The sequence below is a fragment of the Python bivittatus genome, unplaced genomic scaffold (assembly GCF_059951505.1).
Source record: "Python bivittatus isolate LINGU-HERP-01145 unplaced genomic scaffold, Pbiv_v1 ctg000020_np1212, whole genome shotgun sequence".
Lineage (NCBI taxonomy): Eukaryota > Metazoa > Chordata > Lepidosauria > Squamata > Pythonidae > Python > Python bivittatus.
The window spans coordinates 108,462,586-108,490,514 of NW_028277030.1; the positions used below are offsets into that span (position 1 = coordinate 108,462,586).

The 27,929-nt window shown below is 39.2% G+C and overlaps 1 protein-coding gene across 4 annotated transcripts; it reads right to left on the reverse strand.

Annotated features, from left to right (window-relative positions):
• Positions 1-295: 295 nt before the first annotated feature.
• Positions 296-26,770, reverse strand: BROX (BRO1 domain and CAAX motif containing). Of its 4 annotated transcripts, none has more exons than XM_007433704.4 (13): positions 26,645-26,770; positions 18,206-18,337; positions 18,000-18,106; positions 14,747-14,843; positions 13,705-13,800; positions 12,390-12,462; positions 11,676-11,781; positions 10,158-10,247; positions 9,668-9,753; positions 8,767-8,848; positions 8,146-8,296; positions 3,613-3,772; positions 296-3,336 (listed from the first exon to the last, which is right to left on the reverse strand). In XM_007433704.4, exons 2-13 carry the CDS (start codon positions 18,304-18,306, stop codon positions 3,250-3,252), a joined length of 1,236 nt encoding a protein of 411 aa, XP_007433766.1. In that variant the 5' UTR covers positions 18,307-18,337; positions 26,645-26,770; the 3' UTR covers positions 296-3,249. The 4 variants fall into 4 exon arrangements, with proteins under 4 accessions (XP_007433766.1, XP_015744494.1, XP_025025960.1 ...); XM_015889008.3 differs by having other exon boundaries at positions 3,597-3,772; XM_025170192.2 differs by lacking the exon at positions 26,645-26,770 and adding an exon at positions 25,451-25,599.
• Between the last annotated feature and the right edge of the window lie 1,159 nt (positions 26,771-27,929).

Below are 27,929 nucleotides of genomic sequence, written 5' to 3' on the forward strand. Positions count from 1 at the left end.
GGTGTAGTGGTTAAGGTGCCAGGCTAAAAACTGGGAGACTGAGTTCTAGTCTTGCCTTAGGCACAAAGCCCCCAGGTGACCTTGGGCCAGTCACTCTCTCTCAGCCCTAGGAAGGAGACAACGGCAAACCGCTTCTGAAATCTTGCCAAGAAAACTGCAGAGACTTGTCTAAGCAGTCACCAGGAGTCAAAAGCTGACTTGAAGGCACCTCTGCCCACCAAAATAGCTAAGCCTAATGGTATTTAGAAGAACTACAGTCTAACTTACTTGATAATTTCCTAGGAAAAAACACAACTTAACATGCCAGTTATTTTATTATTTATGCAGTGTTAATCAACTTACATAGCATTTATAAAATTATGTTTTAAAGCCAGTATTAGACTTAGTTCAAATATTTAACCAGACAGGTGTAACAAAAAGCACCCCAACATTTACAAACGATATGTCCAATTTCCATCTTATCTATGTATAGATACAAAACCCAGCTCTAGTTCTTCTAAAAATTATGTGAACATACAAAGAAACAATTTGAAAATATTAAACAGACATAGAACGTATTGATATTGAATAGTATGACAAAAATGTTTTATGAGAAAAGTACAATGATTGAAGGTAAGCCTACATATACACATAGACATATCCTAGAGCGTAAAATGTTGTATTTCATTCAAAATCATATTTACTATATCATATGGGAGTCAAGATAATGATAAACACTTTATCCTGAAAAATCAAACAAGTTAAGGAGTTCTTTAATTTATATTTTATTGATATATTTAAAATCCAAAGGCAGGGATCGGGAAGAAATACAGCAAAGAGGATTGAATAGCATATAAAGGTTGTGTCTGCATTCTGCAATGGCCAAGCATTAAGATTAATGTTTTCTTATTCTCCAAATATCATAATATAGCTGGAGAGTTTTCAGAAAGAGACAGAAGTGTGTGTTTGTGTGTGTATGTGCATGCACCAGCAGCAAAAGTAATTTAAAATAGTTGAACCATCACAAACATTAAATTCTAGTTGCAGATGTGCTAGGAAGCCTTTTAAAAATATGCATTAGTTCAACTTCCAATTTTATATAAGGTTCCCAGTGTTTCCATCCTATTATTGATCAGGTCTGCACTTTTTAAAATTGAGTGACTCCGAAAATATCTGTTATTTCCCAAATCATTAACCATTCATTTCCTGGGAGATCTTCTCAACAAAGATATAATGAAACGGTTTTATTATAGCAAGATTATTTTCTGAATCCTTACCCCAAAAAATAAAAAAATAAAAAAATCTGATGTCTGATGATTAGATCATTAACATTTTGTAATACTTTTTTTATAATTGTTGCAAACCTTTTTATAGATATTTATAGTGAAACTGGTAATTAAACAATAAATAACCTTTTGTCTAATTATTAAAGAAACAAAATATGGCTGCACAAATATACAGAATTGAGTAAATAAAAGCTCTCAAAACATAACTGTAAATGAAATACAATACATAATACAATGTATTACTAACCGGAATGTCTATCAAGACTACAGTTCCTCACTATACACTGTGAAACATTCAGATATATCTGATCACTACTGAGAGCTGCTTGGATATCCTCCAGATCTTTACATATCCAGTAAAATATGTACCGAACATATTTTACTGGATATGTAAATATCCTGGATAGCCATACTGGATATGTTCACAATTCAAATATTTTCTTGTGACTGATTTATCTGGTTTATTTCAAGCAATCAGGAAAACATTCAAACTGACTTGATGATTTTTATGACACTCAAAACACAGGATTCATTAGCACTTGCGTATCAATTTTAATGAATAAACATGATGGCAGGCAAAATTAACGCCTAAACATTTTGGCCTTAGTAAGGATTCCTACATGTGCTAAGCTGATATCACTATGCCATATCAAATACTCCCACTCACTGTTTTCAAATATAGGTCCAAAAAACAAGTCAGACATTTACAGAAGTTACCGTAAACTTAAACAAATCCAGTATATAAATTCAGAGATCTGATGTCAATTATGCCAAGCACGCATCAACTGCAGTTCTTCACTTTGAAATTAAAGTTTTATAAAACCAAATTTCACTTGAAGATTCCTTAAACATTTGTTAGCTATAATTTATCTAGTATTGATTTTTTTAAAATGTCAAACACTGAAAAAGAGCAATGTTTTCTGCTGGCAACAAATTGCATACTGCAACTTTCTAGTTGTGTATATATAGAAAAAAGGATATACAGTAACCCCACACAGAAAATACTTAGAACAGCCCTATTTGTGGTTCTGTATATATCGAAATGAAGTTACTGAAATCGTACAGTAGGAATCTCTCAAATTTGAACAGAGACATAAACCAAGTGGCATAAGCAGAGATGCAAAAAATGTTTTTACATTTCAGCTTTTACTCCCAAATAAGACTTGTTCTTTGCATCACCTGATATCTAACTTTCCAATTACATCAATAAAACTCATTCTTGTGCAGCAGTTTCCCTATCTTTAACATGCTTTAATACTTTTTATTCAGGTTTTTTCCCACATATCCAGCTGTTATTACCTTGTGTCATAATTCTAAATGTTTTCGCTTGGTATTTATTATGGAAAACCTCCTTTACTTAGGAAAACCACCTTACTGTTTTGACATAGCAGTACTTAAAGTGATTCCACAGAGAGTGATCTCATAGAATCAACCATTATCTGAAATCACCTTTTACTTTGATTTCCTTTGTTAAATTTGAAGTGCAAAGATGGCAGCAATCTATATTCCTACAGGGACTTAATTTGTACTGCCTAGAACTGTATTTTCCTCTTGTTTGTAATATGGTTTATTCCTCTGAATAATTTGAGGCTTGAATAATTTGTGTTTAAAATACAGTAATGCATTTTTTGTTTGCTTCATTGTTGTGCAGACCTTACAACCCCTGAGCACACCCTCAGTCTCATCCCTTGCATTCACCATTATTTGTTCCAGAATCAGATGCCTGTTCATCTAAACGCTAATTTCTACTACAAGGTCCCAAACTTTTACCAATCTAGCTTTAATCTCTTCTTCTTCAATATACTCTTTTGAAACAAAGCCATTCAACCCAGCCAATGAAAGAAATATATACACAAGTTGAAAAGGAGTGCATTTGTTTTTACAGTAAAGGCAGCCAGAAGAACCAGCACAGAGGATAGGCAATAATAACCCTAACGTTTACAGAAGGCAGTTCACAAGGAGTATTTCATCGCATTTGAGGATCTTATGAGATCTGGCACCCGGTGTCTTTTTGAGGCTTTATATCTGGTTCTTTCAGAGGTTTCACTTCTTCCTCTGGCTTTGGTTTAGCCTATAAATAAAAGGAAAGTAGAACAATGATGTTGCATTTGGGATATGATAACGTTATATGAGACTTTTTAAAAGCTTGGAACAAAGCTTAAGCTTTTCAACATACAGCCTTTGATAAAAGACAGAAATACTCAACACTGCAGTCCTGCCCTTCCAAGGCATTCTCACCTTCCCCTCCATCCCAACATTTCTCCTCTCCTGAATAAAAAAGAACCAATATAAAAGCTGAACATTACAGATAACACTGGTAAAGAAAGCAACCTGTTTGTGGTCTTACACTGTCCTCCTTTGGCCTTTTGGTGAGATCAAATGCGGCAAGGCTTTCTGGGGACCACTGGGCATGCACAGCCGGAAATTCAAAAGCAATAGGCTCAACTAGACCATAGTTTGCTTTCAGCTCAAGCTGGGGAGCCTCTGGAGGAATCTTTTGGAAGTAACTAAAAGAAAGCAATTTGAACGTTAGCAGTCTCCTAGTTCTTTTCCATGTAATTCTGAATAGGCTAGGAATGATTAATGCCACACATAGCTTGCATAATTTAATTGCATGCAATTCACAATCTGCACTGCACTTTCACCAAAATGGCAGGTGCTAAACACAATGAAGATTATTTTTATAGCCATATGTACAGACAAATCAAAACAGAATCTAAGACAAAGTAATGATTTAGCACTCCCACTGGCTGAATGGAAAACCGATTCCCCAAATTACTTCATCGCGGCCAGTCAATATTAGAGAAAAATGTAATTCCCCTTCCATTATACATTATTGTTTAAATAATGTTAATTATAGAATTAAAGAACTATTCTGCTCTGGGTAGAACTGTCTCATTTTTTTCAGAATTGATTAACGCTGCAAGACACACCATACACATTTCACTGAAGAAGCTACAGGCTGTCTAATTTAAAAAACAAAACCAGGGAGAGGAGCTGAACTCTACAGCTGGGAAGTATTGGCAATTACTGCTGTAGGAGGGAGCAGGAAGGGGCAAATGATGGTACATGCATCATAATACAACTGTACTTGTATCAGATATTATCTCATTACCTCATCAATCCACTTGCATGATGACATTATGATACATGTTGTCATCACTTCGTCACTGTGGCTTGTTGCGGATGTCAGTGAAGCCAGTACCTGGTTTGTGAAAAACTAAGTTCGGCAAGCCCCCCAAGGCCAGTTTGTTGAGGCAGTACCCTGAAGCCAGGGGCAAACCTCAACAAAACTGTGCATCCAGGCCAGGAACGATCCACTTGTCAGGGAGATTTGTAACTATTTACTGTATGTCTGTACCATTACAAGGCAATAGACTTGAAGCAGATCTCTCACTCCTCAATGCAATCAGCAATACCATCTTTGGGCTAAATCCTTAATTCTAAGAATTCTTAATTCTTAGAACAGCATTCCCTTAAGGCATATTTGTAGAGGGAGGAAAGCATTCCCTTTGAGTCAGACAAGTCCATGCAGTTTTCTTGGTGGTGTTTTTGGAAGTGGTTTGCCATTGCCTTCTTGCTAGGCTTGAGAGACAGTGACTGGCTCAGGGCTGCCCAACTGGCTTTCATGACTACGCCTCAGGTTTCCACCCAGAGCTCCTTAGCATAATTTGTTGAAGCAGTCCAATAATGGGGTACTTAAATAAAGAAGAACATAATCCCCTGAAACTGGTAAACAGGCACATATCTATACTGCTTTATGTAAACAATGTGGTAATTCTATCACAAACACCAGCTAGTTTGAAGAGCCATGACGGCACTATCCTGCTTTGCAAGGAGCATTTACTGCAAATTATGCAAAAACTAAGAACATGCACCTTGCAAAGAGTTTTTAAAAATTGCCCTGGAGACTTGATGGAAAATCAGTCAAAGAAGTACCCCGCTTCTCATACTGTACAGGTTTTGTGATGCAATATTCAGGGAAGTCACAAGCTCATACTGCTTAGATTTCTCTGACTGCTTCAAAAAGTTCAACTGCTATCTGCTCATGTACTTCTTAAGAAGTGCTGTTTAGTCCAGCTGCTCTATGTCTGAGGCCAAATTGTGAGCCCAGCTTCTACATGGGACTCAGTAATTCTAGGCTCCAACTACGGTATGCTAAATTAGAAAGAGTGCAAACTAATTTCTTGCAAAAAAATATTCCAAGTAGCAAGACATGTTTCTAATACAACCTTACAACTGCTGAGGGTTGAAAACAAGGCTATGGCTGAGTATATTTAAATACTGGTTAAAGATTAATTTCTAACCCCAAGGCTTGACCTCCCCTATTTTATTTGACACATTTCAATCTACTTGGAAGCAACAAATTGGGGATAAAATTCAGAAATTGGGCTTTGCAGTAGAGGTACTGCTGTTGCTGGGCAAGAATAGGCCATGACAACTGTTACACAAAGAATCCTTGACATGGAATTGCAAACTGAATATAGTAAAATACGAGCTGGTATAAAAACAGTACAGTCTGCTTCAGTTCAGCCCAATACCTCAACCAGGTTACAGTTAATACATTTCATATGGCCTTTACATTGTTGTGCTTTGACATCTTGCCGTCAGCTATACAGGAGAGTAAGTTTCAAAAAATTCATTATTGTTGAAAGGACTTGCCCTTGCCAATCTGAGAACATGGAATCACTGGCCCATGTGTTACTTTATTGTAATTTCTAGAGAGAGATATGGAGCTTCTAACATCTCTCATTAGGCCATTTTCCAGATGTCCAGATGAATTCCTTTTGGCAGATAAGGACCCTAAACTAACACAAGCTGTTGCAGAGCTTGCATTTGTAATCTGTAGAACTTGTGCGTTATTAATGGCAAATTATTTTAGGGCTGATTCTTTTGACTATACTATGTACAGTAGGGTTTCGTATAAAGCACTAGAGTATTATATTGTTTTTACCCTATTTTATCATATAATATTTTCCTTTCCCCCTTTTTTATTTACTCTTTTATCTATCTTATTTTATTGTTTTAATCTAATTGCTCTGATATGTACGATACTGTGATCAATAATAAAGTAATGTAATTGAATTGAATTGACCTGAATTGAATGAACTAGTCCTATCAAGGTGAGAGAAGCAAGGTTTTGTGTAGTTACCTGAGGCGAGGTTGAATCTGTGACTCCTGAAAAATGTGGACAGGATCCTCAGGACCACTATCTTAGCCACCTGCTTATTAGAGTCATGCATCACCTGCTTGGTTAAAGCCATCCTGGGTGATGTGTGGTTGGGTCCATGTGGTAGTATTTGCTTTGTTGAGAAAAGGGGTGCTACCACCTGCCTCTTCAAAAAGCCTTCACTGGACCCAACAGTACTGGACAATTTTCATTCAGTCTCCAACCTTCCTTTTTTGGATAAGATTGTTGAAAAGATGGTTGGACTGCAACTCAGAGGGCCCTGGAGGAAATGTTTACCTATACCTCTTCCAGTCAGGTTTCATGCTGGGACATAGTACTGAGATAACATTTGTTGCACTTGCTAATGACCTCTAGCAGAGCTGAGACAGGGATAATGCAACCATCCTTGATCTTTCAGTGGTTTTCGATGCCATCAACAGTGGTATCCTTGTGGACCACCTATGGGGGTTAGATGTGAGCCACAGTACTGGGATGGTTCTCTTCCTTTCTCTGTAGTTGAGTCCAGTCGGTGTTAGCAGAATAGGAGAACCATAAAGTCATGATGTGTAGAGTATCTCAGGACTCAGTGTTCTCACCTCTCCTGTTTAACCTCTGTATGAGGCTATTGGCTGAGGTCAACTATAAGTTTGGGTTCAGGCATCATCAGTACACTGATAATACCCAGCAGTACCTCTCAATCCTGGCCTGACCAGGTGATGCCATTAAGGTCTTGTCCCAGTGTCTGGAAGCTGTATGGTCTGGATGGGGAGAACAGGTTCAGGCTCAGCCGTGACAAGACTGAGTGGTTGAGGGTATTTGGATCACCCAGGTCTAGAGATGTTCCATCTTTAGTCCTGAAGGAGATTGCGCTTCCCCCTTCAGGACTGGTATGCAATTTGGGGGTTTTCTTGGTCTCACAGCTCTTCTCAAGAAGCAGGTGGCAACTATGACCAGGAAGGTCTCGCACAAATTCATCTAATGTGCCAATTGTCCCCATACCAGGACCTCGAGGCCCTTAAGACAGTTATTCATGCTTTGATTACCTCACAACTGGACTACTACACTGTGCTCTACATGGGGCTGCCCTTGAAGACCACTTGGAAGCTGCAGGTGGTCCAGAACATAGTGGCATGGGCAGTTATGGGCATCCCATGGTACACCCACATAATATAGTTGTTTCATGAGCTGTGGTGGTTACCAGTAGGCTTCCAGGTACAATTCAAATGCTAGTTATTACCTATAAAGCCCTTCATGGCCCAGGGCCTGGTTATATGAGAGACCATTTCTTTTCTGTAGTTTCTATGCATACCATTCAATCAGACAAAGTTGGCATTCTCCAGGTCCCATTTATTAGCAATGTCACCTGATGGGACCCAGTAAGTGGGCCATCTCTATCTCAGCATCTATCCTTGGGAATGACCCCCACCCTGACTTTATTTAAATGAGGCCTTAAAACCTGGCTCTTTCCCCAGGATTTGTCCTATGGGTGAGTGGCATTCCCCTTGTGGAATAATTGGTCTGCTAGAGTTTGTGAGTTTTTTCCTGGATGTTTATGTTCTGTATTGTACTGCTTTAAACAGTCTCATATTGTATGCCGTCCAGAGTCATGATAAAGTTGGGTGGTCTATCAATTTATTAAATATATAAATGTTACAAAAACAGCAGACTAAAACGCATTTCTTTGAAAAAAAGTACTACAAATATACTTACATGAATCCATTTTCTCGCTGAGATTTTTCTAAGGTATTTTTCACCAGAGTTCCTAATTTCCTAAAGAAGAGATGTCCAGAAGGCTTTGCTGTAGTCCCTGGCCCTTTGGTTTCCCCATATTCTTTGCACAATATTTCTGCCTTGGCATAAACTTTACAAGAAAGCAATGAGTCAGTCTGTGTTCTTACTACTTTTTTGGACAATTTCTAATAGAGTGCAGTACTTCATTTTACAGTCTACTGTATTCAGTCAAGATGCATCATTGAAATGCTAAGATACATACAAGGATATTAGCTACCCAGAGATGTAGGGTAGCACAGAACATTTACATGGAAAGAGAATACCAAGCTTTGAAAAAGTATTGCTTTTATTTATGTCTATTATTAATTTTTATGCACATATGGCTCTAATATGATTTTTTAAAAATAGGACATGATCTTTTTCCTGCAGATTAGACTATCACAGGGAAATTTACCATAGTAATCCTTAGACCTCTCAAGAATTAAAGTTATGCTTTGATTTTTCAAATAAATAATTTCTCAAGTATTCAGTGGTTTGAATTTGTAGAAATGTAGTGGAAAAAAATACTTCTTCTTCTATAAACTATGAAAAAGCACTTACATTTTTCTGCTTCTTGTAGAGACCTAATAGATTCTCCACATTTATCACTGGCCAAGAGGGTCTGACCATGATAGCAATAGGCCTGGAGAAAGAAAGACTTTCTTTAATATTCTTGGCATGCTCTGGAATTACCTTAATTTCTTACCTGCTTCAGCAGCGAGGGCAGAAGAGTGAATTTCATGATTTGGGAAGGCATAGGGCTAAAAGAGAACAATTAGCAATTCTCTTGCTGCTCTGGTACTGTCCAAAATAAAGGAAGGCTGTTCCAGCTGCACTCATACACCAACAAACTTACAGGAGCAGAAGGACTTTGATATATGGCAGTTAAGTACAATCCATTAAAAAAGGAAAGTACCTGCTCTGTGTTCTCAGCTATCCCAGCATGGAGCAAAAGAAAAAGCTTCTATGCATAAATAAAAAAGGGAGGCTGTAGTACATGGACCACCTGTCTTCCACTGTCTCTTTTTCCAGTAAGATCCAACAGAGTGCTCCATGTTCCACCTTTAAAACATGTCATTTGATAGACCCCAGGATGCATGTCTTCTCTGTCCCAGCACCTGGCTTCCTAGAGATAAGAGAAGTTTTGATCCTGCTGTCTTTTAAAGGAGTACGGAAGGCCTGGCTTTTCCCCCATACTTTGGGTTAGGGGATTGGGTGCCTTCTGAATGCAACTGTATTAATGCCCTGGAATCACTATGTTTTATTTGTTCTATTGTATTGGGTTTTGTTTTTATGCCTCCCGGAACCATTATGTGTTGAACTGCCTTTGATGTATAAATGAATGAATTCTAAAAGACTTACAAAAATATTGCTTGAATAACATTGGTTGCCATTTTATATGACACTTTCATAGCATTTTGAAAATCCTTTTAAAATAGTTGTTTAAACCCTGAATACTCACATAAGCCATATAGAAACATGACTTCAACTGAAGGTATTTTCGCCACTTCATTGAATATGCTGGATCCAGACTAGATAACATTTGATCTAGGAAAAGACAGTATTATCTTTAAAATAGTAATCCATTCATGAATTTATCCATCTGCAGTACCTGCTAAGAGATTAATTCAATATTAAAGCCCTGATTAATAGCAGAAAATTGTCTGTAAAGATATGTTTGTCCATGAAACAGAGATATATAGCAAGCCATATAAGTGCTATATTTATGTTGACTTCTTGCCTTCAATCACCATAAAAAACAAAAGTAAATAATGATTGAGTAAGTTTACCTGGCAAAGCACTGCCATCTGAATCAAGCTTACTCTCAGGGTCATTTTCAATTCTTTTATCCATGGCACTTCTTTGGTGCTTTGTCTATGGATAAGATTCTATGCCTTAAAATTGATATCAAATATTCGCCAACTTTTTATTAAATAATTATTTTAACATACCTGCTCTTTGGTAGAAACTGGCTGTTTCATAAGCCAGAGCAGCTATTAGACCAGGATTGTGTTTCAGCTCAATAGCCCGGGCAATTGTCACTAAGACAGAAATGAGAGGCTGGTGTAAACATCATCTCACATCCCATTTATTTCTCTAATTACTTAAATATGGACAATGTGCTAACCACATAAACCTACTTAGAAAACAACATGTTTCTCTTTTTTTTCCTTACTTCTAATGGCTGAACAGAATTGCTGTTGTAAGAACTGAGTTGGGGCATTCACCTGCGTGAGAAGTGGGTCTCTGTCCTTGAATTTATATCTTAAATTTTTGAGGGTGGGATGGTTGTGTGAGCGCATTTTTTGGTGGAATTGTAACTGATTCTATTTCCCTGTTCATTGTATGTATAAGCATAGATAGGAAATCCCTATGGATGACAGGCAGGAAGAGGGGGATGGAAGTGCTCTAATTCATGGGAATTTATGATCTCCATGACAGACCTGGGTCTGTCTCAGATTGCCACTAGGCCAGCATACAAAGCAAGACTTCAATTTGCTCTGGCACACTGGTAGTGGGAGGTGGCCTGGATATTTGGTGGTTACAGTTACCTCATGATACAGACCCCCATCTGGTGAAGTTTGGTCTTACAGCATATTTACTGCACAGGTGATTGAGACAACACATGTTCTTAAATGCTCACAGGGAATTTCCAGGCACTAGAGCCAATGATGTTGCAAGGACTTCACTGACTTATGGAATAGGGAAATGGAAAAGGCCACTGACATCTTTGCCCCTATCCAGTGCTATGGATTCCAGGCTTCTTTTTAATGTTCTGATGAGCACTGCATGATTAAAAAAAAATGGGGAGACAGCTAAATCATAAGTAGTATAAGACTTGCAACTTGCTATGACACCACACCATACCATACCATACAATACAATCCATCCATTCAAGTTAAGTAACTGTTTTCTGCTATGTGGGGTTCTGCTTGCACTTACTTGGGAAACTGAAGCTGGTGTGTAATGTTAGTTGCTGAGTAGAGCACCTATGCATATGTTACACCTCTGTCAAAACAAATGCATGGCTGCCAATTAGCTACTGAACCAGATTCAAAGTTCTACTTCTGGCATTTGAAAATCTGGAGCAGAATTCCTGATGGACCACTTCACTGTTAGAGACCCTGTTAAATTTTTAAGATAATCAGAGATCATCTTGCCATCTGCGCTAAGATGAACAACTGTTGTGTTGTGATTACATGTGGGTAGGCTTGCACTTTGGAATTCTCTTCCCTCTGGAATTCGTGAGGTAGCTACTATTAGATAATTTATTACATTCTACTTTTCATTAATAATTCAGTGACCATGTAATGGATGCTGCATTTGAATGGAATAAGGAGCAGTGTAATACATTACATCAGGCTATGTCCTATCATTCAGTTTTCCAGTAGAACAAATTGTTTTAAAATCCTCAGAGAGAAAGCCCCCAATATTTGTCAGATGCAGAGTTAGTAACATTGCATAAATACCTTCTTGTGCTTCAGCTTGACATTGGATAATATAGGAATCTATTAGTCGAGCTTCTAAATCTCTTCCCTTTTCTACAGGAGTGATCAATTTAGGGATATGGCTTTCCTAAATGAAGAAAATGCACTTTAGTATTGGAAACAGTGGCTACATTTAATTAACTAATATAAACACATATAAATGAAGCATCCAAAGATTTATGAAAACTTACTAACGATGAAGTATACCAATATGAAAATTGCAACCATTCTATCAGATATCTATCAGTCATTTAAGAAAGGCATCTACTATGTTGCATTCAAAATCTCCTTCACTGGAAAACTTTGTTTAAGGAACAAAGATTTTTAGCTTTCTACCTGTGCAAAGAATAATGGAAAACATATGCATCTCCCATGTAAATTTTGAAGTGGAACAATTCTAAGAAGTTAGTCCATCTGTTCTTCCTGAGCTTCTGAAACTATTCTTAACCCTATAAATTAAATAATCCTTTTTAAAAGATATGTGGATCCTAATGAGCTACGGTACTAAGAGGAATAATGAGTTGTGCATGCTTCAGAAATGATTTAGAAGAAGTGTTTCAGAATTCACACATGCACTGCATATTTCTATCCATTATTTATTATTTCTTCTGTGCCAGTCTGGAAAAAAAATGCTGTTTTAACAATGTATTCAAGTCAAAGAAAATGCAACTTTTCTGAAAAAAAAAGGTATTATACCTTTAAATGTTTGAAAATCCCAGCTGCTATTTTCATACTTCGATGGACATCTTTTGCTTCATCTTCTGTTATGCTAAAGGATTAGCAGTTCATTAGTATTGCAACCTCAGGAGTTTTAAACATCATCCATCAAATTTCTTAATATTCTTGCTAGACAGGTTCTTTTAATATTTCTATTGTTTCCTCTCCTTATCTCATGTTTGCTCAGCAAATAAAATACCATATTTCTATGGAATCAGAAAAAATTAAGTAACACAGGGAACAAATGTCAGCCTCTTAGTCCATCTAACCCAGCATTCCCTAGTCCAGGATGCTGAACCTGTGATGCTCCAGATACTGCTGAACAAAAATCTGATTACCACAATACTCATTTAATCTAACTGAAGTTACTTTCAGCCAATGTCATCACTTAATTTAAGATATGTTAGGATTTGAAATCGAGATTGTCTAATTCAAAACATACATCCAAGCAACAAGTTGTGGTCTTCCAATTAAATCTAGCCAGCTCTACAGTCAGTTCTGACATGTATGTGAACAGTATATGTATGTACTACCAGAGATATCATTTGGATTCTGGCCAGTGTTTTACTGCATTAGGTATTCATTAGAAATACTTTATCAAAATGTTTTTCTTGGCATCTAAAAACAAAGACAGTGACACCAGCCAAGTTTCCTGCAGCTAGTCTGTGGCTGTAAATTTCCTACAGCTGATCACCACCCACCAAAATCAAAGCTTCTGAAGTTATCTTAGAAAAGAGGCCAACTCAGAGAGAAGCAGGCAACCCATCATGTACTCTAATCATGAAACCATATCAAGTTTTGGCAAGAATTGTGCCATCAAGTGCTACTGTTACTATATTATTTTTTTCTGTTGATTTCATGTTTTGGATGAATTTTGTAGACTGAACTTCTAAAATAAATGATCAGTTTTCTAAATACATCAACTGTTGATCCTCAGGCCAAGAAAATAGCCTTTCTGGACAGATACTGAAGAGAAGATGTCATCCATGTAGGAGTACTACATAAGGAGTATATTCCAAAATAATGAGAGAGAAATTATTTTGGAATATCTACTACTTTTACAGTCCAATATTACAATTCAACTTGGTTTACATTTCTAAGTGTAAGGCTGGGACCCATACTGTTTGACACTAAGGAAGCTGAAGACTATTCACTGAAATGGTTTTGCTCTCAATAGCAGTTTAGGCTGCAATCCTGTGCACAGTTTAGCAAAACCAAGTCCACCAATTTCAAATGGGCTCAAGGTATGTTTTTAACCTTCTGACATTATTCTAACTGAAGTGAAAATACTTACTCTTCTTTCCCAGCTAATCTTGATGCATATTTAGTATACCACAAGGCCACATTAAATCCCATAGAAACTAATTCAAACACAGCATCTTGCTGGGCACTAAGGGAAGAGGAAAAAAATATCAATCTCTTGCACCGTTTATAACACTTCTGAAGTACAAAACATTGCAATAGCTCCATTTATCTTTTAGACAAGGCACAATGCTACAAAATATCTTCTCAGAAATGTCACACTGAGTTCAAAGAGACTTGCTTAATCTTTTCCATACCCTCCTATCCCTAATCATGGGAGCAAACCTCCAAAATATTCAAATGTTTACATGGAACCTTAACAGCTTGAAAAGTGGAATTGTTTTGGCAGAAACAATTCATGCTTTGTTTTAGTCTGGGTTAAGAATGTCCAGAATATAACATTTTTACAGTTCTTCCCCCAGAATGAAAATGCAGAAGTAGCAGTCAACCAAGTTACCACCATCCTTTTAAAGGATTTAACCGAGCACTACTATTAAAATACAAACCACAGGGTTTTTTCATAGAAATGGAAACTTTGCTTGACCCAATATATTAACACTGCAAAAATAAATTTCATCTTGATTAAAATTAATTTATCTGGGCTTATACTATCACACAAGGGCTTGTTTTTAATTATACAAATCCCATGGAGATGCAACATTAAGAAGTGATCATATAAAGATTAAATAATATCTACTTCTAGGGCTACTATCTTGCCTACTGGCAGTATTTTATTAATCTGTTGTATTTGTGCCAGTATAGCCCATTAGACAATGAAAAAAGAAAAGGAAAGTCATAACAAAAACCACACATGGAGATAACAGCATGATGCAAATTAAATCAATTGCAGATTAAGATTTCAACTGATCCCATTGATAAAATAGATTTTGTCATAAGATGACTCTTTCAAAGTATGAAAAAAATGTAAGAGCTTCTTTTTAAAATTCCATAATATCTGCTTGGTAATCCATTCAGTTACGTACTATTTATACTACTAAGAACTATCTTATTTGAAAACCATACTATATGTATACCTTGGTACTTGTCCTTGCAACGTGTCTGTCCATTTAAAATTCTGAATGTATCTCAGTTTGCTATCCTGTGAAGAGTTATCCAGCGCAACTATAAAGCCTGTTAAAATAATGCCACTATTAAAACAGCACATCCTCTACAAATCAAAATGTGTTTTAAATAATCATTTATCTTCAAACTTTTCTTTATTTTTTCAACTGATAATGTGACTATTAATATAATACTTTTAATGTTTAAAATGTCCGATACTCAAAATCAGCCTCAGAGGTCCTTTTCACTTGGCTGATTTGGGGACCAGTTTTATACTACACTGCGGAGGTAAATGATTTCAATGATTTCTTTAGTTTAAGTTCAAAGTAACTGACATTCCATTTTCAGAACAACACCAGACAAAGAATTCTAGGAAATCAGCAGATGGGCCGGTGAGACAATGTACTAAGTACAGAAAAGAAAGGAAATAATGCACTCTTGTGTCAAAAGGAGTTGATGCAAATGGAAAGTCCTTCTGCTCATGTGAGCGGGCTTCCCCTATGCATTATCCCACATCATTCCAGAGGCCCTCCCAATGGCTTCTGAGGGGCAGGGGGAACAGGTGGTAAAGCCCCATTACACGGCGGAGATTCAACTCATGTTACAACATGCAAGATATATTCTATACATACTAACTGCAAAATTATTTTCCAAAGGATAATCTTTACATAGCCAAGATGGCATTATCTAGACCCTGTTGACCTTTCAGAAGACCTGGATGTGCTCCACCACAGGGGTCGGTTAGTTAGATGGCCTGTGAACTGTTGTTACTGTTGAGTGTTTATTGGCTTTATTCTTAGTAATCATTATAGGTTTCTATGCTTTTGCTATTTTTAAAAAATTGTTTTTAATAGGTTGTTAGCCACCTAAAGTTGCATTTGCAAGATGGGTGGCCAGATAAATCAACTGAATAAAAAAACAAGGGGGAAGCATCATCACATTTTAGGAAATCCAAGATTTGCACCTGTACAAAAGAATTCAAGGAAAATCCCATACAGACAAATGGGAACTGAGCATGTACAATGGCTGAAGAAGAAAAAGAAGGCGTGACGTGGTACCCTGAACAGGAACACAGCACTGAAATATCTTGTGGCTGATTGCATTTATAGTTTTAAAAATTAAAATCTGTGCATAATAAAAAGAAGAAAACGGAAAGAAAGACATGAAAATTAGCAGTATAAACCCAAATGGGCTTGAAATGGGGAAAGTTCTGAAAGGAAGAGATCTTGGCAAAAGTAGGAGCAGCTCTCTGCAGATGCAGTTTAAAGCAGTGTTTCTCAACCTCAGCAACTTTTAGAAGTATGGACTTCAGCTCCCAGAATTCAACTCCCAGCATGTTGGCTGGGGAATTCTGGGAGTTGAAGTCTGCACTTCTTAAAGTTGCTGAGGCTGAGAAACACTGCTTTAAAGTATAAGAGGTAAGGGCATATAAACCTGCTCAGTTCTTCCTTCTACAGTACATTTAGAAGATTATAACTATCTGCTATCTAAATGGACAGAAAATGCTGAAAAAACATGTGTTTTGTGGCTGGCTTGAAAAATGAGTTTGTGGGGGGAGAGTGACATATGAATTACTGTACTCATGTGGAGGGTTTTTTTAGTCAAGCCAATGCTAACTAGACTTTGCTATTTTGCCCCTTGAATTTAACCGATTTGTTTTATCTACCATGTGCTCAGGTTGCTGAAATGTAGCAGACTACTATAATTTCTCAAATAATCTGTAATACTCAAGCCCAAACACTAAGGCAACATATCACTGAAAAACCCACAATCTTCTTCACTCATTACCTTCTAGTGTATTCATAAAGATACAGCTGCACTCAGCCATCAATTATGCCTGGCATCCACTCACAAAAAAGATTGGCAGCGCTGCATTCAGCGTAGACTTTTGCCCACCCCCACAGAAGCCTCTCAGAAATAAGGCAGGAACATAGTTCTTTCTCCATGCGTGGGCATGAAGAAGTGGCAGTGGTCCCTTTGCTTGCATTGCTTTGGAGAGGAACAGAAGGAACCAGAGAAATGCCTGTTGTTTCTCTCTTCTCTCAAAGCTTCTTTGGGCTTGGTGCTTGCTGTATAGCTAAAGGAATTAATACTTTTTTGATTTGTAGAAAACTTTGGACCAATAATGAAACACCAGGCAGTATTCCCCCTTTTCTGTCCTTCTACAGTTTTCTGCAAATCACTTTCCTTTTCCTTGTGTTCTCTAGTCATCAAGACAACTCGGAAGTGAGGTAGGGGGTTGTCTGCTATGAGAGTGAAAGTGATAACAGAATTGGTGGCAGAAGGGTTTACCACTCACACTTTCCCACAATCAAGGAAAAATGTCTAACGAGAATTAAGAGAATGTGCTTTCTGCTCTGTAATTCACTCTCAGAGTATCAGGCAGGTAACCTGAACAACAAATGTGTTACTTGGGCTTTTAGTTTCCCAAGGAATGTACAGTGCATGTGTGTGTGTGTGTACACACACGCTCTGAAGTAAATTTGCTGAAAACAATGGAACTCTCTTCCCCTAAAAATAAGGGTAAGACTGAAATCCAATGCTGAATTTTGTACAGTTACCTGAAACAGAATCCCACTGAGCTCAGCAAAACATTAATAGGATTACACTGGAAATCTTACTTTTTATTCATACAGTTTATTTATTTGTGCTCTCAATTTTTTGTATATAATTTAAAACCTATTATACCCTACAGATTATAGAAAAGGATAGGTAAAAAAGCTACTCAAGTTTAGAAAGATAAATATAGGCTGATGGTTTTCTACTAGTTACTGCACACATTAAGTATGTTTGATCAACCACATAAACAGTCTTTGGGCCACTGATATTCTGTATCAGTGTCCTATTTCTACACAACTATGTCTTCAAAGTTCTACAGAAGGGCAAGCAACCTTTTGGAAAGCAAGGACTATAATATGGGGGAATGTCTGAAAATAAGGTAACTATGTTAGTGTGCAGTGCAACATCAATGACATGGGCTTGGTTGTGGATTTTCTATTTTCTTCCTGTTTGCCAGTGGGTGAGGACTTTTTCTTACTTTAAAAAAAAAAATCTGTGAAGCTATTTTTAGGGTTTACACTCTAGTTTTCATGTGTTTCACACTTCAAAATAGCAGAAAACTCTACTGTTATGTTTTGGTAATTGTGTCACTGAAATTTAGCAGCACAGTCACAGCAAGCTTTAGCACCTCCCCCCTCTCCCAAATAATTGATCTTTTTTTTTTACCTTCCAAGAGTGAAAAATAGGAATCAGTTGCATTTTTCATCATATCCGGATTACAACTCAAATCAGTAAAAAGTTCCAGGAGTCGTGCTCTTGATAACCTTAAATCACTATATTAAAGGGAAAAAAAAGACCAAACAGATACTTCTCAGCTGTGCATTGCTTTCTCTTATTAACTTATATTTGCATATGTTCTTACAATCACTTACTTGCAGATTTTTGTTGCAGCCGGAGTTGTGGCCACTCCATAGTAATTGAATGGGACAGGAGCTGTAGCCTTTAAAGGGTTTCGATGAAACCAATGAGTCATTCTCTTCCTACAAGATTAGAATACAGCAAGACTAAAATAAAGAGGAGAAAAGGTTATTGATTTTATACATAACTACAAACACAACATTTAAACATCTGGTCATTTAATACATTTCAGTTTTCTACAGGAAAAAGGCTAAAGCTATACACACAGATACTGACACATATATACATATAATATTTATGTTAGAGAAAGAGAGATAGATAGAAAATAAGCCTGGCCAGATTTTTAAATAAACATACATAGGATTGCCCTATATGAAAAATTATTGTATATTAGATGTGATGGACAGCACTGAAACTCTGGACTTTTAACACATGACAATTGTGTAAGAAAATCACTGGTTATAAGAATAAACAAGGTAGCTGTTAACATTATTCTTTAATAGTCAATAAAAAAACAATTAAAATCTAATAAAAGCAACAGCTATTGAATTCAATTCAATTGAAAAGGCCTAAGAATAAAGGAGAACTCCTTTAGTTTTCTTAAAAGTAGAAAGAGTTTGGGAGCAACACATGCCCCAAGAAACAAATCTCAAAAAGTGAGGGCATTCTAGAAAGGGCCTTTTCTGCTAACTTTAATGTTCAGACAGGATCATATCAAGAAAACTGGTCCCTTGGTCCCAGGCAATCCAGGCATGCTTAAGGTATGCATGATATGCTTCCAGTTAGCAGCCCAGCTGCCACATTTTTTTCTGAGTTGATGATTCTATACATCTCCTCAAGGGACACCACATCGTTCAAACTGCATTAACCAATTTGGGATATCACTTTGGCATGGATAACTCTTTTCAGATCTGACTTAAGAAAGACATACTGTGCAAATTCCCTCCTGGCCACCACTGCCTCTTGGGAATCCAGAGATGGCAGGATTTCATGGAGAAATTCTAAACCTGCTCCTTTTCAAAGCCATCCAGAGCCTTTTTTCCTACTGACAAGCACCACCATCTTGTCTAGATTGAATTTCAGCTTGTTCACCCACTTCCAGTCCTTTACTGAATTTAGGCACTGATCAAGGGAAGCAACTGTTTTCTTGGGGTTCAATGACAAGGTGCAGCACTGCTGGATATTATCAGCTCATTTCAAAGGGCATTGTGATAGGCACCTCACTCTAAAGTTCTAGATGACCTTTTTCAGCAGTTTCAGTTGATGTGATGGAATGGAATTATGAAGGCCAGACTCAGGGAGAAAAACACTTCCTTTCATCTCCTTACTTCTCTGGCATGCTACCAGGCGAACGTAGTAACACCGGGGGGGGGGGGGGAATGGTGGCTGGGCCACTGGTCCGAGTTGCTGTATTAGTTGTCCCATAGCTGCTTGCAGGCTATTAATCTGTGCATCCACTTGCTGCTGATGCTGTAGCAGGGCTGCTGCCAATAACTGTGGTGTCAAATTAGCTCCCTGGGGATCTGTTGCCATGATTCAAACTCCTTCATCTGGAAGGGAGCATTGAGTCTGGGAAGACTGATGTCAGGCCTAGCCCAAAGAATTTCAAGAGACCATGTAAATTCAGTCCAGCAATGTTTATTAGCTACAACCTCTAGCAAGAATCTTCCCAGACTGAAACCCCAGTTCCCAAGTAATGCCAGCCACAACATTGTGAATTCCTCAGGGAGGTGCCAGTCTCCTCCTCTTATCTCTCCCTCTAGCCTCAGGAGATGAAAGGAAACGTTTTTCTCCCTGAGTCTGGCCTTCATAATTCCATTCCATCACAGTTAGATACCAAATAGCACAGGGACCAAAATGGAACTGTAGAACACCTAGGGTTACCAGATGTCTGGCAAAAGGAGGATATCTGCCTTTTTGTTCTCATGTCATGCATCAGGCAAGCATAGCCTTAAAATCAAATATTGGCTTTTTGAGTATCTAACAAGCTTATCTCTTCCCCAGCAGCTTTTCTCCACTGCCCTGGGCTTCCTTAATAAGTGCTAATCACAAGTTAATAAGCTCAGCTCTGTGACCTTAATTAGTTGATTAGGCCTTGCCCTGCTGCCTGAAATTGGCAAAATCTTCATCAGTTACAGGCTGAAGGCTTTTGACTCCTAACCAGCTCTAGCACATTCCTGCAACTGAGAAAAACAGTATTTCTGATGCTGGAAAAAGTAATTTCATATACACGTGGGCCTATGTTTTTCTTTTTTCTCTTTTTTCTTTTCTTTTTTTTTTTTTGCAGTTTTTCACTGTAATTTTTGTCACAGATGCCAAGAAAGTTGATCAGGTAGTGTTGCCTGTGTCCTCTTTTGCCTATTCAAACATCTGGTAACTCTAGGAACACCAAGGCCAACAGCCTAGGTGTTAAAACAGTCCCTCACCACCACTTTCTGGACACAGACCAAACAGGAAAGACTGACTCTCTTGTAAAATAGTGCCCTCAAGGCCTAGCCCTGCCAGGTGGTCCAGAATCATCATAAAACTGTTATGAATGTAGTTCCCTTCCCAGTTGGCAGGACTGAAGAGATTCCCATAAACATTCCTTCAGGAAGGCTATAGAGTTCGAATGTAGATCTTTATGAGGTAAGGATACTCTCAATCATGTAGGCAGAGAGAGATAACCCTCTCTACCTGGACACAAAAAACATTTGTCCTTTTAAGAACCAAGGCAGAACTAAAAGAGAAGCTATGGACTAAGGGTGAGGGGAAAAGAGATTGATATAATTCCCCAGGGATTCAGATTAAAGGAATTCTGAGAGAAAAGGAAAACCCAGGTACAGGAAAGCAGAGTCCAGATATAAGGAAGTTTCACAAAACATGGCTATTTCTGTAGAAAATGGTAAATATGTTCTAGCCACTAATTCCATTAGGTTTTTTGTTCCTTGACCTATGCTAAAGCCTCATTACCTCCTGTGTGTTATCTTTCTATGCAAACTCAGTAATTGTGTGTGCATCAGTCTTATACATTGCATTTTCTTTTGTACTTTTCAAGACTCTTATATTTTGTTTTTTCCTCTTCTTTTAAATAACATTTGATTTTGTTTACATCTGGTGAGACTGGGAAAGAAGGGCTGAAACCCCTGGTCACTTGTCTATATGCTATGAACCCACAAGGTTGCATAAACATTATTTCATTTTTCCCATTTTGATTATTCTGGTGCCAAAAAGGCAGCACATCTCTCTCATACACTGGGATTAGAGGAAGGACATCAGGCAAAGCACTCCCAGAAGATAGGTGATGGCATTAGGAGCCACCAAGACTCTAAGCTAAAGTAGGAGGCATGGCAGTCTGTGAAGACCCAGTGGGATTCTGGGAAAGAGGTTTGAGTCCTCCAGCATTCTACCCTACATGCCCAGCTATTCCACTATAGAAACCTGCTGAGAGATCCAACGGAATTGCTGGAGTAGTACTCTACCCATCTACTTCGCGACATAGGTTATCCAGTTTCAGTCAGGCAGCTAATCATCATCATCTGGCTGAAAAAGCAAATGAAGTAAGTTCAGATAATCAGTATCATCTAGGTCTACTTAGAGTTACAAGGAACCACCTTCTTGATCCTTATCCACAAATGATACATAAAGTGGTTGATAGTTGCTCAGCTCTTCCAGGTTGAAGAAATGTTTTGTTACTGGCAGATTTATCACTGCCTCTTTTAAGCAGGAAGACATATACCTTCAAAGAAGCATTAATTACCTCTCTGAACATGGACCCAGTTCTTTCTGAACATTTTAATCAGCCAGGAAAGGCAAGAGTTGAGCAAACAGACATTGGCCCTCACTTCTTCAGATACACTCTATGTATCCTTGAGATCCAAAAACTGAAAAGAATTCAGAACTGCAGAAGCAGTTGTCATGGTTACATCATCGTATTCTGTTCCAAGAAAACATAAGGAGCCACTATAGTGTAATACTTAGTGTTGAACTAGGACACAAGGGATTCAGATTAAAATCACCCAACTACATAGTTCACAGAATTTGGGACCAATCAATCTCTAGACCCAACATATCTCAGAGTGTTCTTGCAGGAATAAAACGAGTGGAGTCCTCCTCTGTAAGGCAGATTGAACAGGAAGTAACAACAATGAACTCCAGGTTGAGTGGATTCGCTTTTATCTGCAATGAACATTATAAGTTGCCCAGAACAAATTCCCAACTGCTAAGAGTCTCCCCTCCCATCATTCTAGTGCAGAAAAGCTGCATGGTGCAGAAAAGCAATGAAGGCCTATTCTATAGAGACACAGTGGAGGTTTAAAATAGACATTCTTTGTTATTTTCACTGCCACAGAATATTGCTCCAAGTAGGCCTTAGTCCCTGCTTGATTTGATTATCCCAAGATATTCTCTAGTTGCATTTACACTGTTAAGTTTCTGGAAAATTGGTTTAAGCTCCCCAATATCTACGGAGCTGACTTAGCTGTTTTGTAAGAGTTTTTAAAAAAGATGTCTCAAACTAGGATTTTTGTAGACTAGCTATACAAATCTGAAACAATAACTCCCAACTTCACAGGCTTGCTATCAATAATCTCTTTTGAGAAGCAAGAAGAGCATGGCACTCATACTTCTGCATTAACTAGACTTGCTATCCCGTATTTCTATCAATGGAACCATTATTAATTAGCCTTTTGTATTTCTGAAATCATTACATCCATTGAGAAATGTTGCTGTGGCATTTGAGAAATCTACAACAATTAAACACGAACATTTGGACCAGATATATAACTATTTTTATTTTAAACCCTCTTAAAGCCACTGTTTAAATGAGACCTTTTACAAATTTGGCCCATACTAAAGGAGCTTCCTTCTGGAACAGCCCAATGATCTATATTAGGAAAATATGCTAATTTCAGTCGGGATAACTTTTACAACATTTATTGCTGGCAAATGTTATTAATGGAAAAAGCTTTTATAAACATTTTCTATCTTGAATACACTGACTTTTATAAAATCAAAGAATTTGTGTCAAACTTGACCAAGTTCAAAGCAGAGTTTGATTTAATTTCATTCAAATATAAGTACATGTGCTCAATTTCTGGATGACCATGAGGCTTTAGAGGAATTTTTCCATAGCCTAGGGCAACAAGACAAGGTACAAGTTAAGGTAAGGGTGGTATTCAAAAAAGATAACAATGTACAGTAATATGAGAGTAGAAGTAATAGACAAAGAAAGATGTGGCAATAACAGCTGGATAAGCCAGACATGGAAAGGCAGACCAATGAAACATCTAAAACAGTGCTGCCCCAACTACGGGGCCCTTAGTTTGCCTTACATTGTGCAATACTGTTTTTGTATCTGAATGCAATCTGAAATATATAACAGAAATCTGGATGGTTGAAAAGGGGAGAGTTGATGTCTTCTGATTTTATTCACCCAAGTATACAGCACTGCACAAGCTTCACCATTAAACAGCAGGAAAATAGCTGTTATTTTGGCAATTGTTGAGTTTCAATGTTTGTACCTGGTAGTGCATTAGAGACACAAGAAAGGGATTCTCTGTATGTAACCACCACCCTACAATTGTTCAGTCTTCCAAGAAAAGGAGATCTTTGGCATGGTTTCTTGTCCTGTATGTTTTCAAATTCACAGGGGGATTGCTTTGGGGATTGCTATTGGGACTTCATGGCTGCCAATGTTATCCTCCTAAATCAGCTCATCTTTATTTTTTAGGACACAATCCTGACCTAATATTCTTGAAGGAAGTTGAAGGTTTGAAATCAGAGGAAAGTGCAGCTTCTATAACCCCATCTGTTACAGCCACTCCAAAACTTTGTCGATCAAAAGGTCCTTGAGAATGACTGATTTGGGTAATACTGTACTCAAATTGGAAGACTTAACAAGGGAATGGATCCTTTGCATCCAGGGCAAGAGACATATAGCCTTGGACATTTCCCAACACAAAGCAGTAAAAAAAGACCACCTCCCTTCTTAAGTATTACATAAGAAAATTCTGGCACTGCTTGCTTTTTAGTCCCAGAGAGAAACTTGAACAATGACCAAAACAAAGGTTTTCCTTATTGTTTATCCTGCCTCCAGTAAGGAATCAAGACTTTCCCATGCTGCGGCTTAATCACAGTAACAGCCAAAACGTTCATCTAAAATTCTGCAAGAAGAAAAAGAGACAAGGTAATACTCCTTCACAGACTTAACTTTTGCTTTAAAAAGAAAGCGGAGTCTTAAAAAAGAGCCTTGTATCCGTGCCCGGAAATTCTGCCCATCATATATTCTAACACACAGGCCTTCTCCGGCGTTAACTGCGTTTCCTCCCTAGCAGACAACAAACCGAGCAGCCCCATATCTGGGACTAATCCAAGCCTCTCCCCCCACCACACTTCCTTTTTGTCTCCGCCTTCTCCCCTAGGGTGGGGCTGCTCTATTTACCTTCTCGCTTTCCAGCAGACTCTGTCTGCGGCAGCCACTACTATACAGTGCTACCGAAACCAGTCCCTGCGGGAGGAGGGGCCACATTCCAGAGCTATAAAAGGAAGGCGGCAAGGCCCGAGCGCGCCCTTCGGTGGCCCTGTTGGAAAGCAGAGAAGAGCGATAACGGAGCGAGCCCAGGCAGCTTCGCCGCAGGGAAAAGGCGGAAGAGGACTCGCCTCTCCTCAGGCTCCTGCTCGACCGGCAAATGCGTGGCTAAACCCATTTCCCGAAGACACTGTGACGCTTTCTAATCAACAAGCCATACAGTTTTGGGACAACCTCGATTAAAATCGGTCTCTCTTTCTCTCCAACTATATCAATTGCTTTGCCACCAGCTCGTCCAAGCTGTGTACGGCCATTCGCAACCTGGTGCTCCCCATGCTTCGGATTAGCAGTCCCATCTCATCGACTGGGACTGATAGGACTTGGAGTCTAAATATCTGAAGGACGATCCCGTGCAGCGAGCACACTGGTGCCGTTTTGTGCCAGCTTCCAGTTGCAGCTCCTCTCCAAAGCCGAAGCGCAACCGACTGGCCACAATAGGAAGAAAGATGCTAATCGGAATGGGCTTTACAGTGGGATATATATAATACGGCTTCCTTGGGCTTCACCCGCCGTTTAAAACGCACCCTAACCTTATTCGTTTGCTGAAGCCTCAGCAGGGGATTTCCATAAGCCCCGAAGCCAGGCTCTTTCCCCACCGTAACTGTTTGCACCTCTAAATAGTCTCACTGATTACAGAAAGGAAGCCCCACTGAATTAAACGAAACAGAGGCGAGAAGCCACGCCTTCTCACCCGAGTGAAAGGACCCCGCCGACGATCATCGATCACAAAGAGGCAGCAGGCGAGCCTCATTGTTCTCTGCTTTCTTTAGTGCAACTGCGGTGTAAACATCCCGGATAGCCTGCCCGGGAATAATCCTTTAATTTCTCACGCTCTGTACTGTTTACCGCCTGATCCATTAGGATCCTACTATAATCACATCCCCACCCTGAAAATACCATCCTAATTCCGTCAATTAAGACTGCACCCGCCTTAAAACCAGCTGCTTCCGTAATATGAAGTATTCACATTTCCTCCACTCCTGCTTAAAGCGACATCAAGACTGTTTCTCTCCTATTTTCCTAAAAGGCTTGTGTTTACATCTACTTTACAGAGCCCCCACAACTTTGTCCTGTCTTGAGGACACCAAACAATAGACAAACGACGCGAGGAGCGAGCGGACCAAAACAACAACAACAAAGCAGTCTGAGTTAAATGATGTGCGAATATCGTTGTAATTGTTTTAAAGTTAAAGTCTTAAAACGAAGGCGGAAATGATCGGTTTAATTCTATTTATTCTGGAAATTGCGCTGTGATTGGAAGTTGAGAGGTTCGTGGATCATAGTAGTAAAATAAGGGAAAGAAGTCTTAAGAGGACTTAAGGGGAACGATTCATTTGAGAAGTAATACCTATTTAAACATGAGTTTGCCCTTAAGTGGCCCAGATATATCCAGGTGATCGCGTATACATAAGAATAGATGAAATAAAGCTTAGGAATGCAAGGAGCTGGGAAAATAACAGCCACTAGTTTCGAAATTAATTCTCCTCAATTGATCATATTTCACAAAATAGCGAACTTATTTGCATAAATCATCACAGCCCGATTCTACATCTAGTTCTGCAAATGACCAGATCGGAGATCTAAGCCCCGCGAAACTCGGCAGAGTCTTGCGGCGCCGTGAAACCTAACAAATGTTTTATGGCAAAGAGGTATCACAGCATTTGTTGTTTTTGTTGCAACAAACTAAAAGGTAATCACTATACTGAATGGCCTTAATTCCATGACTAATTATATGCGCAAGGCTGGACTGTGGAAACCACCAGAGGAGCGGGAAGTCGCTGAGAGTCATCACTGCCAGCATTCAGGTGCAGTAAAGAGAGGAGCATTTCTGAAGACAAGATACGAGCGCCTACGATAAAATAAATAGAAGCTTCCTACCACTCACCCTCCACGACGGATTCTCTACGCTACGCCAGAGACCCAGGATTAAATAGATCCAAAAATGGTAAAGAGGAGTGTCAGAGTTAAAGGCTAACTTCTGTAGGATGACCTCGGCAATAATGAACTAAGAAATCCCGCCCGACTCCCTAGGCACCAATAGTCGGAGATCACGTGGCCTTCCTGGGCCTGGCAAGGTCTCGATAACCGGGCGGAAGTGCTTCACATAATGGCACCATCGAAATCGGGCCGGGCAGCTCTTGGCTCGCCAAGGCACGAATGCTTCGAAGGATCGCATCGCTTTGTATACAGCCGAATTGCTCGACGAAGCAGAGCGAGACAGACTAGTGGGCAAGGGCCTCGCTTCTTTTGCCGACTAGAAGCCAGTACATTAAGAGCTGGAGAATCGTGGAAAGAGGGCAGCTGCCCTCTTTGCACCGGTTACACGTTCATAGATAAAGAACGAGGGTGGATAATCAGGCCCCCCTTTCTCTGACTCAGACTTTGAGGCGTGAGGGAGAAAGCGCGGCGAGTCTGCAAGACGAACAAAAGGCGAGAGGGCCACCGAAGGGGATGGCAGTGCGGCGACCTGATTTGTCTTGGCTGTGGTGATGAAAGCAGGCGGCGGCAGCAGCGGCGAATCTCACGACAGCGTTTGAAAGCACCTCTTAGGGCGTTTACCAGGAGTAACATTGTGAAGAAAAAGCTAGCGCGTATAAAAACGTAAAATTTTTCTTCACGTGTAAAGTCGAGTCAGCTCTACTCCAAGCAACATCACAGAAGTAATTGGGACTTGATTTCCCCAGCTAAGCCTACAGTCCTGGGGCTTTCCTTGTGGTCTCCCATTCGAGTGCGAACCAACTCGGGTCCTGCTTAGCTTTTTTCCCCAGTTCAGGTAAACACGGCGAGTAACAAAACGTGTCCGGGATTTTCGTACATTCCCCTCTTTCAGGATCATAACACACATACCCTCCGGGAGAGTGTAATGACTGCACTTCTAGGTGCAACACATTTAAAACCACATTTTTCAACAGGGCGATGTTTGCTGCTGTCTTGCAACTTCTCGAAAGCTCTGCAGTGTTCCGCTGTAGCGGCCAGTCTCACTCTACCAGCGCGCGCCAGGTGGAATCGGGCCTAAAAGTAACCAAGAAGCGCCTGCCCCGCGGTGGCCTCCCCAGCTTCACAACTTGGATCCACACCCGCACGCGCAGTCGGGAGCCAATAGCGCCCCCGCGTCCCCAGTTCCGCTGCGCAGGGGAAGGAGAGGAAGGCGGCTTGGGTACAACCGACCA